This window comes from Protopterus annectens, chromosome 2.part2 (assembly GCF_019279795.1).
Source record: "Protopterus annectens isolate FY-2018-M chromosome 2.part2, PAN1.0, whole genome shotgun sequence".
Classification (NCBI taxonomy): Eukaryota; Metazoa; Chordata; order Ceratodontiformes; family Protopteridae; genus Protopterus; species Protopterus annectens.
In genome coordinates this window covers 417,879,296-417,894,303 of record NC_056730.1, presented here as the reverse complement: position 1 = coordinate 417,894,303, position 15,008 = coordinate 417,879,296, and the positions used below count along the sequence as shown (strand labels likewise).

The following is a 15,008-nucleotide window of genomic DNA, read 5'->3' as shown; positions in this document are numbered from 1 at the left end:
CAGTCACTGACATACAACTATCAGAGATTCATGACACAGTCACTGACATACAACTATCAGAGATTCATGACACAGTCACTGACATACAACTATCAGAGATTCATGACACAGTCACTGACATACAACTATTAGAGATTTATGACACAGTCACGGACATACAACTATCAGAGATTCATGACACAGTCACTGACATACAACTATCAGAGATTCATGACACAGTCACTTACAACTATCAGAGATTCATGACACAGTCACTTACAACTATCAGAGATTCATGACACAGTCACTGACATACAACTATCAGAGATTCATGACACAGTCACTGACATACAACTATCAGAGATTCATGACACAGTCACTGACATACAACTATCAAAGATTCATGACACAGTCACTGATATACAACTATCAGAGATTCATGACACAGTCACTGACATACAACTATCAGAGATTCATGACACAGTCACTGACATACAACTATCAGAGATTCATGACAAAGTCACTGACATACAACTATCAAGAGATTCATGACACAGTCACTGACATACAACTATCAGAGATTCATGACACAGTCACTGACATACAACTATCAGAGATTCATGACACAATCACTTACATACAACTATCAGAGATTCATGACACAGTCACTGATATACAACTATCAGAGATTCATGACAGTCACTGAAATACAACTATCAGAGATTCATGACACAGTCACTGACATACAACTATCAGGGATTCATGACACAGTCAATTGCATACAGATATCAGGGATTCATGACACAGTCAATTGTATACAGATATCAAGGATTCATGACACAGAAGGAAACAATAATTTATTTATTTCACATTTGTTAACGTGGTTGGTCCAGCTGAGCACAGGCCCGTTTTCAGTGGAGACCTGAGGAGAAAAGCTCCAGCAAAATGTACAAATTATTCAGTTATACAATTTTCACAAAACTAAGTAATAGTAACAGTTATACAATAATCACAAAGTTGAGTAACAGAAAAACAGAGAAAGTAACTAGTACAATAAGACACGTAGTAAAGTTGGTACACTATTTACAGTATATACATAGAGGACTTGTAACACATACAGGAGAAAGATTCTTATAGATTAGGCAAAAACCGATTTTTATTTTTTGTTAAGTATGAGGTGTCAAATGTTGAAGGCATAAACTGCAAGAGGGTGATTCTAGAAAGTGAAGAGAGCTGTAGATCCAATTAAGTAGGGTCCTGACAGGGTTTAAGAAGGGTCCCGACAGGGTCAATGATAAGTACAAAAACACATATGTTAAAAAAAATTAGCAATCCACAAACATACAAAGATATTATACCATCATTAGCTTTTATACATTTTTGTTTATTCCTCAGCATACCATTCAGCTGATCATATGCCTATTTCTGCTTCTACTGCTGCTAATCTTACTCCCCCCAGTACTAACTCCTGGGATTTGTACCACCTGGGTCAAACTTGGGTTGAGAGGGAATTGAGAAAAAGTGGGGTGTAACCTGCAGCATCATATGTTTTTTTTATGTCTATGTGGATTTATTTTATGGCTGTCTTTGGTACATAACATCATGGCTTGTTATAACATTTGTGTTTGAAACTTATCATCATGATTTGTTATCTGATGTTTATGCTTGGTGCATACTACCATGACTCATTCTGTGATGTTCATGCTTAGTAATTTTTATGCTTCTTGCATACTACCATAACTCGTTATGTGATGTTCATGGTTGGGGCATACTACCATAACTAATTATGTGATGTTCATGCTATGTGCATACTACCATGATTCATTCTGTGATGTTCACGCTTTATGCATACTACCATGACTCATTCTGTAATGTTCATGCTTGGGACATACTACCATAACTCATTATGTGATGTTCATGCTACATGCATACTACCATGACTCATGTGATGTTCATACTTGGTTCATACTACCATGACTCATTATGCAATGTTCTTACTTGGTTCATACTAACATGACTCATGTGATGTTCATATTGGTTCATACTACCATGACTCATTGTGATGTTCATGCTTGGGGCATACTACCTTGACTCATAATGTGATGTTCATGCTTGAGGCATACTACCACAACTCACTGTATGACTCATTATATATAGTTCATGCTTGGTGCATACTAACGTGACTCATTCTATGATGTCCATGCTTGGGGCACACTACCATGACTCATTATATGACTCATTATGTAAAGTTCATACTTGGTTCATACTACCATGACTCATTATGTGATGTTCATATTGGTTCATACTACCATGACTCATTTTGCAATGTTCTTACTTGGTTCATACTACCATGACTCATTATGTGATGTTCATGCTTGGTGCATACTAACAAGATTCTTTTTGGAAGTGTATGCTTGGGGCATACTACCGTGACTCATTTTGTGATGTTCATACCTGGTTCATACTACCATGGCTCATTATGCGATGTTCATACCACCATGACTCATTATGCGATGTTCACACTTGGTTCATAATACTATGACTCATTATGTGATGTTCATGCTTGGAGCATACTAACAAGATTCTTTGTGGAAGTTTATGCTTGGGGCACACTACCATGACGCATTCTGTGATGTTCATGCTTGAGGCACACTACCACAACTCATTATATGACTCATTATATAAAGTTCATGCTTGCTGCATACTACCGTGACTCATTATGTGATGTTCATGCTTGCTGCATACTACCAAGATTCTTTTGGAAGTGTTTGCTTGAGGCATGCAACCATGACTCATTATGTGATGTTCATGCTTGGTGCATGCTACCATGACTCATTATGCAATGTTCATGCTTGCTGCATACTACCATGACTCATTCTGCAATGTTTGTGCTTGCTGCATACTACCATGACTCACTCTGTGATGCCCATGTTTGGGGTATATTACCATGATGCATTCTGTGATGTTTATGCTTGGTGCATACTACCATGGCTTATTCTGTGATGTTCATGCTTGGGGCATACTACCATAACTCATTTTGCTACATTTGTGCTTGGTGCATACTACCATGACTCATTCTGTGACATTTATTCTTGGTGCATACTACCATGACTTATTCTGTGATGTTCATGCTTCCTGCATACTACCATGACTCATTCTGCAATGTTTGTGCTTGGTGCATACTGCCATGACTCATTCTGTGATGTCCATGCTTGAGGTACACTACCATGATTCATTATGTGATGTTCATGCTTGGGGCATACTACCATAACTCATTCAGCAATGTTTGTGCTTAGGGCATACTACCATGACTTATTTTGTGATGTTCATTCTTGGGGCATACTACCATGACTCATTCTGTGATATTCGTGCTTGGTGCATGCTACCATGACGCATTCTGCGATGTTCGTGCTTGGGGCACACTACCATGATGCATTCTGCAATGTTCGTGCTTGGGGCACACTACCATGACTCATTCTGCAATGTTTGTGCTTGGGACACACTACCATGACTCATTCTGCAATGTTTGTGCTTGGAACATACTACCATGACTCATTATGTAAAGTTTATACTACCATGACTCAGTTTGCAATGTTCTTACTTGGTTCATACTACCATGACTCGTTATGTGATGTTCATGCTTGGTGCATACTAACAAGATTCTTTTTGGAAGTGTATGCTTGGGGCATACTACCATGACTCATTTTGTGATGTTCATACTACCATGGCTCATTATGCAATGTTCATACCACCATGACTCATTTTGTGATGTTCACACTTGGTTCATAATACCATGACTTATTATGTGATGTTCATGCTTGGTGCATACTAACAAGATTCTTTTTGGAAGTGTATGCTTGGGGCACACTACCATGACTCATTTTGTGATGTTCATTAAGTTACGTTTTTTTTTTTACATTTGGTTTTCTGTGAATCAAAAGTAGCACAGATTTTTGCTGGATGCCTTTGAATAAGAAATAATGTTTAATGCTGAATTTATTGTTATTTACTGTTTTATGGTTAGAAAAAATGTTCAGTAACCTAATGGGCCCAATTCCAAAAGACTTGGTCTCAGTGCAGGCGACCACTTAGTTTGACAGCAGGTGTTTTGGAATGTGGTCTGTTTAGCACATATATTTATAGATAGCCCTTACACCATTGTAAGTCACTTACAATGAGAGTAGGTCTTTTGGAATCAGGGCAGACTTAACACTGAGAGCAATTCTTGGGATCTGACTCAGTAAAAAAAAAAAAAAATAGAGAAGGCAGTAATACTTGGAACTACCTTAGGGTAGTAAGCAAAAGCCTTTTTTGTTCCAACAATATAAACTTTTTTGAAATACAGATTGTGCATTTCCTGCTATGCCTCTCACTTGACACAGCTGTGTTTTGGGGGCCATGGGAGTCATCCTAATACTAGTCCAATTTTTCCTAGGTATATACATAAAACTTTTTAAGCTAATGATTTATATATATTCAGGAATCTTAGGTCATTCACACTTTGCATAAAAGAAAATTATTCATCTGTCTTTTTTTTTTTTTTTTTTTTTTTTTTTTACAGAATAGAGTTTCATCTGGGTTACTTCAGGAAATCAGCAAGTATAGCCCAAAATGAGCAAATATCAAAAAGAAATGGCTGCAGGTGGCATTGTAGTGACCAGTAATTTCAATGCCAGTACTAACATAGCTATCCTAAAAAGGTCAACAAAAGTAATTCCTGAGGAGCCAGATGTGGTTCCTAATGACAGATACCATTACACCAAATTATTTTGGAACATTACTAACCCAATGACTTCATTGTAGGGATAATGCACATTATGGAGAGTTTAGCAAACCAGAATAATGTACTAAATTTAAGCTGAATTGGAAAATGCACTATTTTCATATCAATCTTCTACACATAAAGCTATTTTAGAACTAATGGAATTGATTAGCTTGAATTAATCCTTTACAGACATTTATACCTACAAAACAAAAATGTGTTTTCAAGTGTCCACAAATCATGGCCAAGTATAGAATTTCTGGTTATTTCTGTGAAGTTAGCCCACTTTATATTAGACTTTAGATTTGAACTACAATGTGTTTTTCTTTTCATATGACTCTGTAAATCTAATATTTGAAAACATCCTTTAATCAAGCAGAGATGGGATGGCTTCATGATGCTGAACTCAGACCTCCTTAACCGCCAAAGCATTCAATGATATCCAGAGGATCAGTTAGACACTGGACCAAGATATGAACAGAGGTTCTCTAAAGCCAGATACAAGTTTAGAAGTAACTGTTTATCACTTACTTAAATTATGTAAACAGAATATAATAGAACCACCTCAAATTTCAGATTAGAGGTCAGTATTACAAAAATAGAAACAAATCCACAAAGCTGGAATAAGCCAGGGTAAATTTTACAACTCTGGGTGGTTATAGGATTTCCACACTCAGCCCATGTGGTACTATAAGCCTACTACTGGTCCGATGAGGAGCATTAGGAATCCTGTCACAGGTTCATCTGAATATTGTAGGACACAGCTCCAGCTTACTCATAATATTGTGATTTTTGATGGTGTTTAGGACCAGGATCTGTAATGTTATGTCAATCCTTCATTTCCCTACCACAAGTCTGTAATATATTAAGAACAAGGAAACAGACATAAAACCAAAGCATGTGGAGTGTAATACATCGCATGTAAGATATGGCCAGTGTGATGAATTAAATAGAGCTTTACAATGTTTTGATAAAACTAGGACAAAATTAATTTGCTATATGAAAATAAAAACACATGCTCAACACAGATCCCAGATGGACATGTTTAATAAAAAAAAAAAATGAGTGCTTTTGTTCCAAAAAACTTGCATTTAAATTAATTATAAACTCACCTTTCTATCAAGTGAACGAATGTCAGGTGTACATGCATATATACCTATACATTATACTAGTTTTAGGTTATTGCATTTTTAAATAATACATCAATTAAAGAGCCTTAAACCTGACTGTTGGCATTAGATAACATGACAGGAGGGTGACTTTATTAAATACTGACCCTGCGTTGACACGCTATCATTTCCTCATCATATCCTCCCAACAAATTTACTGCGAAAGGTGTCTTCACCACTTACAGACACTATAGAATAAATTCCAAATATTTTTTTAGAGTGTTTATTCGATGAATATAAAATTATCAATACATTATAACTGGGTTCCCTAACAAAGTGTGAGGATTGAACATTTAAACCATGGAACAGTTGGGCAGATAGTACAAAAAAAGAGAATACATTTATTTTACTTAATTTACTGTTGTTGACTGGAACAGTCCCACTAGGCTTATGTTCAGCAGAGGCAGCATTTATACCGACTAGGAAAAAAACTGGCCTTGACACTGGGAAAAGTCACCTATTTTTTTTCTGATAAGTTCCAAGGCATCTCTTGCATCCACCTGGGCTGTCACTAACTCAGGCAGATGGGATCTTGGTTAACATCTCACACGAAGGACAATACATCAGGAATGCAGTAACCCTTTTATGGTGCACTGTAGTGCCAGTACTGGATAAATGACACTTGTATCTGGCGTGGGAATATAGCCTGCAGTCTTCAGATCTACCACAATAAAAGTTAAGTGTCCTACCCACTGAGATGCTGATACTGATTTAGTAAAGTAAGCTTGGTCAGAAAATAAATGGCATTTCAAATATTGCTAAAGTTAAACTATGTCATTGTCATTACTGTATATGAATTACAATGATACTGCTTGTCATCTTCTCCCAAGGACAGTTTGAAAGACAAAAAGCTATAGCAATGCTTAACCTTAAATAAAATTTGTGATCTGGCCACTCAGCTACTGACCATATACATCACACTGTCATAGGTCATTGATGGGACCTGTGCTGACCATCAATATGTTTTTACATTTTTCACATTATGACTGTTACAAAATTTGTCATTCAAATACATTTGGGAGATTCACTAAGCAAATGCTTAGGACACATGGGAAGTCTCCACAACTTGGAGCTACAAGATGAAAGGCAGGGATGTAGAGCAGGCAGAATGCATTTTATTATAGACTCATAGGTAAGTACTAGCCTAGCTGCCTTTGAGGGACATTTTAAGTCTAACCAGTTTCCTTTTCTGTATTCAAAATTATCCTATTTGGTTATAGATTGGCCTTACCCTCCCCATGGATGATAATTATATATTACACCATTACCCCTAAGGAGAATAACTGTGATCGTACCATAGATAATTTGAGGGAACTCATGCATGGGATAGAGCTGCCTCTGTGCATGTGTAGCACAGTGGGCAGTCCTGGGGTAAATTTTCTGTTTCCCATCTACAGATATAAAAAGGACAAGGATGAACTTTTATTTTATGCAGATGGGGAGTCTGTTCCACAGTACTGGTATCCTCTGCGAGATATACTTGTCCCTCCAAACCATTCTGTTGATGAAGAGGTTCAGATCCCTACTCTGAGTATTTCTGATGCCATTTGGCTTGCTGATATGCAATAAATCCATCAGTAATGGGTCAGTGGATGCTTTGGATGCTAGGGCTTTGAGTTACCATGTAGAACATGTTGTCTAGGCATTGTATCCTTTAAGTAAGGCATGTCTGTGGGCATTCCAGTAATATTAACTATATCTCTGTGTCTGGCATAACATACACTTTTGTGCAGAATAGTAATGCTGCTGTCAGGTCCTCCTTTGAACCAGCAGTCAACAGGTCAAAAGGTAAACCAAGCCAGATGACCAAAAAGACAACCCAGTAAGAACAACTAAGTTATGGACATCATGCTGACTAGGTCAATAGTGTAGCTATTTGTGTAGCCTGTTTACATACCAGTGGGGGTACACAGGGGTGCTGTATAGTGCAGCTGTTGGATACACATGCTTAACCCAACTAACACTTTTGACACATTAGTGGACAGGATGAGGACAGTACACCAGCTGTCATACCACTATTCCAATGGCAAGCTTATGTATTGCATCACTTAATGCCATCCTGTCTGGTGGCATTTCACCCCACCATGTTAGGCCTCTTCTGTGCTAATGAGATGCCCCACTCACATTCCAAGATAATGCTGGGGCACAACTAGCCTGTACATTATGCGACCTGTCATCCTTATGAAATGCTTGGGGCATTCATCTACATCAGTATAACCACTTCACTGATCTTTCATACACTGAAAGTGACAGAAGGCATACATCACACTGACTGGCAGGAATATCTGTTCCCTTTGGTTCAATTATGACAGTGGGAGTGCAATGAATATACTGATGGCTTAAAATACATGCAAATTCTAATCTTTCATAATGAAAGCATTTATACCATACAAGTGCAGAAGAGAGATTTGGTTCTCTCACATATCCTATGCTAGGGCTATACCACCTACACCATCTCAAGTAAATAATACACTAATTCCAGAGTACCTTCAGAGATGTAAGATGACCATTTTCCATGGAAAACATGAATTTCTATACATACTAATGTGGGATTTCCTATACATCCTAGTACTGAAGGCAGCTTTCTTGAATAATGTGTCCCATAAAGAGCATTAGTAACTGAAGTGAACTAGTAATCTGTGAAACCAATGTTTTGACAGTTTTAGTACCTGTCTCTTAACAGAGCTGAAATTAGATATTTCTTAAAATTCTGTCAAATACAATACAGAAGTAATTTAGTGGGTTCACATTGCATTACCTTTTTTATATTATTGCATCAAAATTTCCTAAAGTAAATCCACACACATTTTGAGAGCCATCTGTAACTCTCCTGATTTTTAATTTCTCCATTTGCCTGTCATAGTATCTGAGACACAGAATACATCTGAATATATATTACATTTTCAAAGTACAATGCTGTATTAATTTCTATGCAAATTCATATACAATTCTAATGCAGCAGACTGTGAAAACTATTTAATGACATTAAACTGAGAATGCTGCCTTCCACCATGCCATGGAGGGTTTTTCAGACTGTCATACATTACAGCTTCTTACCTGGTTCGGTACTCCTCCCATCTTATATCCATTGTCCCCTATTTGTTGTGGAACCCCCTTTTTATCATTTTTCATCATTCATTACATCTTAGGGTTCAATTTTACATTAGTGTACTGCTAGAATCAATGAACTGATATGTAACACAGATGCTTCTGTATGTACATAGAATCCAATGTTCATTAACTTATTCTAAGCAGCATATGTTGTTGTGCATCTTTGTGTCACAGTATATGTTTCACACAATTCGTAATCTGCTTTATACACACATTTCATATCAGGACTTGTCAAAATATCATCTGGAATATGTTTTAATACTCAGACCCCAAACAGCTACCACATTTTAGGAGTTTGACTATGATTCATCAATTAAAAAAGATTGTGTGTTTGTGTGTTATTCACTCTCTCTATTTCTGTATATTTGGATGTCTTCTTTAGAAGAAAATCTTGTTTTGCTGTATGAAAATCTTCACACACAATGCGTACTCCTGTATCATTTATGAAGGTGACATCCCCTGAGATCAGTGACTATGACTTTATAAAAAATAAATATGATTACAACAGAAGTAGTATTTATTACAGACAGGCCTTCATTATCAGTACTAACTCACTCTATTTCTGTTAGATATTAGTTTGGAGCTGTTTGCATTGGTAGGAATCCAGCTGAAGAGAAACAATCAAGTATAACATGAAAAAGTTTTGTTGGAAGGTAACATAAGGATGGATACATTTTATAGCAGTTGCAAGTTTATTTGCTGTTATTGTTATACAAATGTATTTAACTAGATGTCATATATAATGTTTTAACTTCAAAGCTTTTAAAGCAACTAATTACCTGTGTGACAGAAAAAAAACAAAGCAGACAAAATATGCAGAGAAAATATATTTCTGCAAACGTTCTTACCTGAAATACTGTAGTAGGTCAACTCCTTTGATTTTCAGTTCATTCTTACATTCTGTTTTATACTTTCCCCAGCCATGTCTCTCTTGAGGCCAGTCTTAATATGGCAAGAATCCTGCAGTGGGGTGGTTCATCATTTCACAAAATTTAAAGAACTTTATACAATGTAACCTGAAGTAAACATTTCCATTACAAATATGTGCTACTTTGCATACTTGAGTTTTATTACTTTCATGATTTCAATCTACACCTTTCAGTGTGCTTGTTTCCACCATGTTGGGTAATATGACTTCTCCCTAGTAATTTATGCTTGTTAGCTTTCCTGTTCTGTTCTCTACTTACATGTCTGGTCTCAGGACTCGTTAGCATTGTTTCTATAAATACTTTTTCACCCTCCCAAGCAAACCGACCAGTGTAGTTTGACTTACACTAAACAGCATAGATGTTTCTTGTATGTATTTTATCATTTTTTTGTTGGAGGTGTAGCTGGAGGTAATAAGGTCCTGAGAATTACTTGTAACGTGTTTTGTGAAGGTGGGATCCAGCAGACACAGCACAAAGAGGGTCTCAATGGCTTCCAAAATGATTTCTGATTGGGAAAACCATAACATGTTCAGAAATCTAGTGTTAGTTATCACCTCATAAGGACACATGGGTGGGAAAGCAGATGATAAGTCCAACACTACTCTGATTTTAACAAAAAAGACTGAGAAAAACTAGGCAGTATAGCTTTCCACTGGATGTGGGTCCATGGTGATGCAATACAAGAGGCCAGGATAGACTAGAAACAGTTATAAGGGAAAGAAAGAAGGCAAACATCTAGCTACAAAAAGTGGGAAAAGCCAGTTCAGTACGAACAAGAGAAGGATGATTCAATTAGAAACTACAGTGGTGTAATTGAGGTTGCGTGTGGGTGGGCTGAAGTTAGTACTATGAAGTAAGACAATTTTGCGTTGCCCTGATATCTTGAACTGATAATACTGCAATGCTGTTTATAAATCTTAGATTTTTGATCCACGTCTGAGGCTTGTTCTTATATAAGTGTTATGTACTGCAGAAGTGCAGAATGTGAGGAAAAGATATTATATTACCAGCATGTGATGTTATTGGATTACTTGTAATGTCATGGAAAAGATAGGAAGTTACTACCCTCTGGGTACCAAAGTTATGGCGTTCGGGTGCCCATCCTCCTATTTCCCTTTCCATGCCTCCTCCTTGGTTCAGTCTTTGTTTTTGCAAGACGATTAGTAAAAGATCCCCACAAATGCAAACACATTTGGCACTAGTACACTAAAAATTCAATTAATCCTTAAAATGAAATATATGAAAAACACAAAATGAAAAAATTTATATTCAAAATATCAACAAGGATTTTTTTTTTTCTGTAGAAATCAAAATATGGGCTTTAACACAGGAATATGGCAGACAGAGCAGACTTTGGAATAGCATAGCCATTAATGAGAGAACCTCTCATGTGTTTGTCTTCTGATAATTATTGGAAGTGTTTGTCCTGGTGTCAAAGGTATCACAGATCTGACAACATAGCTGTGAATGATTAGGGTATCTGTATTCAAACACCATTATCTATGCATTTAGGAATAATAAATAATTCAGTGTTCTTAGAATACATCATGGGTGCTGTAGAATGTACACTGCTTGCAAAATACATCCACAGGCAGAACACTGAATATTTGAGAATTGGTGAGTGCCTGGTTGTTTAAGCACAAGGTATGTGTGTTGTAGGTCTGAAATGACTTCAGGGTCAGTGGTACACTGTATTACTGGGTATGAGAGCATGGGAAGGCCTAATGCAACTATTTTATTGATACTTGCAGAAACACAACACAAGCTCTGAATGACAAGTTATATTCTGCGTTGCCTGCTATATGACAGTATGATGTGGCATAAAACTAAATAAGACATCTTGGGTTTTGTATACACTGCTACCACATTACTGCAAGGATGCTGCATTGCATTTATGTTATTTTATTTGTATTTCTTTTCAGAGGTAGAGCACTGATCTCCTTGGGCCTTTTTTAGGCTCAGCCTGTGAGCACTGTCTGTTTAAGAGACTTGATCAGAATCACACAGGCAATGGAAACTGAAGAAATCGAACCTTGCACCACTGGAACACAGGAAATAGCTTGTTAACAGCTCCTTAATCCTCCAAGCCAAATGCCAGACAAATTACAAACAGTAAATATAAAAATGCAAATATAATAATGGGTAATAGCCATGTGTAGCTGTTTGGAAGACTGTGGGATATTTTACAATAATGTTACACATTACAAAGTTTGTGATATCATAATAACTTGTTTTTATTTTCTTTGGCTCCTTTGCTTAGTTGTAGCTTTAGAGCTTCAGAAACACAACAAGGAAACATTTGCTGAAAAACTTGACTATCTCACATCTTCACTTCTGTTGAGAGTGGTTTCAGTGCAGACGCTTTGAGAAAAGACAAATCACTTTACATAACCTCAAAGGTACTTTATCCCCAATGACAGTACAGTATAAATATTGCACTGTCAAGTTTAATGCAGACAGTCATAAATAAAATAAAATAAAAGACAGACATAAATAAACAACCATAAGGCTTGTGCTAAGCATGGAATCTGTCATTGTAAACTTAATTTTGTAATCATTCATAAACATCACAATTGTGTCCTGGAGCATAAGGCTTAGCTCCAAAGGAAGTCTTACCTCGAACATCAGGTGAAAACCGTGCAGAATGCCGTGAAACAAAAAGTTTAAGTTCTTGATCCAAGTTGCAGTCTATCAGGTTTGTGTCCCAGGATCGAATTCCTGTAAGGAAACACACCAATGATTAGAACAAACAGTCTTCTGTCTACAGTCACAAATGGCAGTTATAATAAAGATTACATGTGACATTATTTCTCTTCCTTCAGCTACTACTTCTACATTACTCCATAACTCTTAGTTAGTATAACAAAAAGACCACTACTGAGGAAGTTGTCTTATTTGTTTAAGATCTCATGCCCTTACAACAATTTGCAGCTCAACAGTTATTTTTAAACTGTTTAACATTTGTTAACAACGTTAGCTTGAACCACACACTTTTGACCAGTAACAATGTTATTATTGCAATTTGCTCTGAGTATTGCAAATTACTATTTGTCTGAGGGAGGTCCCTTGCTGTGCTTGAATACGTCATATATTCATCAGTATAGTTTGTGACTTTGTAAGTATTACAAATTATAGAAAATGTAAGCACATGTGTGTGCATACACACACACACACACACACACACACACACACACACACACACACACACACACACACACACACACACACACACACGTGCTTTAACAGGACATATTAAACTGGAATAAAACTGTTCAATATCATAAATATAAACTTTTCACACCTGTTATATAATTATAAACTTCATGTGCTCATCCATAAAAACTAATGGGGAATAGTAAGGGTCAGTGCAGATACATCTAATACCAGCATCTGTAGATACATAAGTAAACATTAGCATATCTAAGTGTAGCCTTCCTCACCCTTTACAACAGGATATCCAGTCAAGATAAAACAGTGCAGTAATCCAGGGATTTGCACTGCAATTACCATGTTATTTTAAGTATGTTTATCTTCGTGGCATTAATTGATAATACTGTAAAATAGGGACTACTGAATTTGTGTGAGCGTATCAAGCAGCGGTTTTGATGCAAAGCACTTAATGCCTTACTTCATTGTCTGTGTGTCCTTTGGCACCAGACGTGAATTATACTGCTACTGACATATACTGGGAAGGGGGGTGCCGAGAGAGAGGGGAGGCAGAGCATATGTAAAAAAGCTACTTCCCCCACCTTGAGGTGGACGCAGGTATAATTGAAAACAGACTGATTTTTATGGAGGCTCACGCAATATCAACAGTCAGTCAGAGCATCAAGGAAGCAAGGGGGCAACTTTTATCATGGGAGTAAACTAGGAGGGGAAGGGCTGAAGGTCAGCAACAATGCATAACATAATGCAAAAAGCACCTGTGGTAATAGGAAACAATCCATGACTGCCTGTCATGTAAACACCCCAAGAGCTGTGCCATGCTCTCTCTCAAACGATAGAATAATTCTTCCCTTTAATTTACATATATGAATTAGTGGGAATGCTAATAGTTACTTACTCAAACACTGTCCCTTCAGCTGAGAGGTGTATACACCTGGCTAAAATCTACAAATTACTTTTAATATATCTGTAGCTTTCAGCCAAGGCTACTTCAAAGCAATTTTAAAATAATTATTCGTATTTCTTTGGTTGTATGACATAATAGTCTCTATCATTTCTTAATTGTCACAGTGTTATGAGGTACCTCAACAAAACAGTATTATTGGATTTCTGTATTTTTTTCATCTGGCTCTTCCTCTAATTGTTACATATAATATTTTGAAAAAAACAGTATTAGTATGTCAGTCTTTGGAGAAGTGGATTTACTTCAGAATTTTAAACTTTTTGTTATTTTGCCAGCAAGTATCTACTTTTAAGAAAGACTGGTGGTAACTCATTATTCTGCTTGCATATCCTTCCTAGTGAAGGATGCTGCCTTTAGAGAATCTAGCGAGTCTCCTCCCATATTTGAGCAATATGTCCATCCTGTGGGATACATGCATTTCATTTAAATGCTCTTTTTCACATTGCTATGATGCATTCTGTTTTTGTTCCTTTCTGTACCCTACCACCATTTTGTCTTTACAGTGATGGGGTATCAGGAAATGCACAGCATGTTTCATAAACATTCTCCAAGAGAACTTTTAAAGAGGCTACATTCTTTTGATATTACCCGGTTACTAGGTAGTTTAACTTCTGCTGACCTCCTGTTGCTACTTTCCTACATCTGGATTAGCCACCTCCTTTTCCCCTCTCCTGTTGCTACTTTCCTACATCTGGATTAGCCACCTCCTTTTCCCCTCTCCTGTTGCTACTTTCCTACATCTGGATTAGCCACCTCCTTTTCCCCTCTCCTGTTGCTACTTTCCTACATCTGGATTAGCCACCTCCTTTTCCCCTCTCCTGTTGCTACTTTCCTACATCTGGATTAGCCATCTCCTTTTCCCCTCTCTTGTTGCTACTTTCCTACATCTGGATTAGCCATCTTCTTTTCCCCTCTCCTGTTGCTACTTT

The 15,008-nt window shown here is 37.0% G+C and overlaps 1 protein-coding gene across 1 annotated transcript in view; it reads right to left on the bottom strand.

Moving 5' to 3' along the window:
* MAP1B (microtubule associated protein 1B) overlaps window positions 1–15,008 on the bottom strand; it is a 689,412-nt gene that overhangs the window by 539,873 nt on the left and 134,531 nt on the right. Inside the window, exon 2 of the mRNA XM_044063932.1 lies at window positions 12,567–12,668. Coding sequence (XP_043919867.1) covers window positions 12,567–12,668 — 102 coding nt within the window. The remainder of the gene's footprint in view (window positions 1–12,566; window positions 12,669–15,008) is intronic.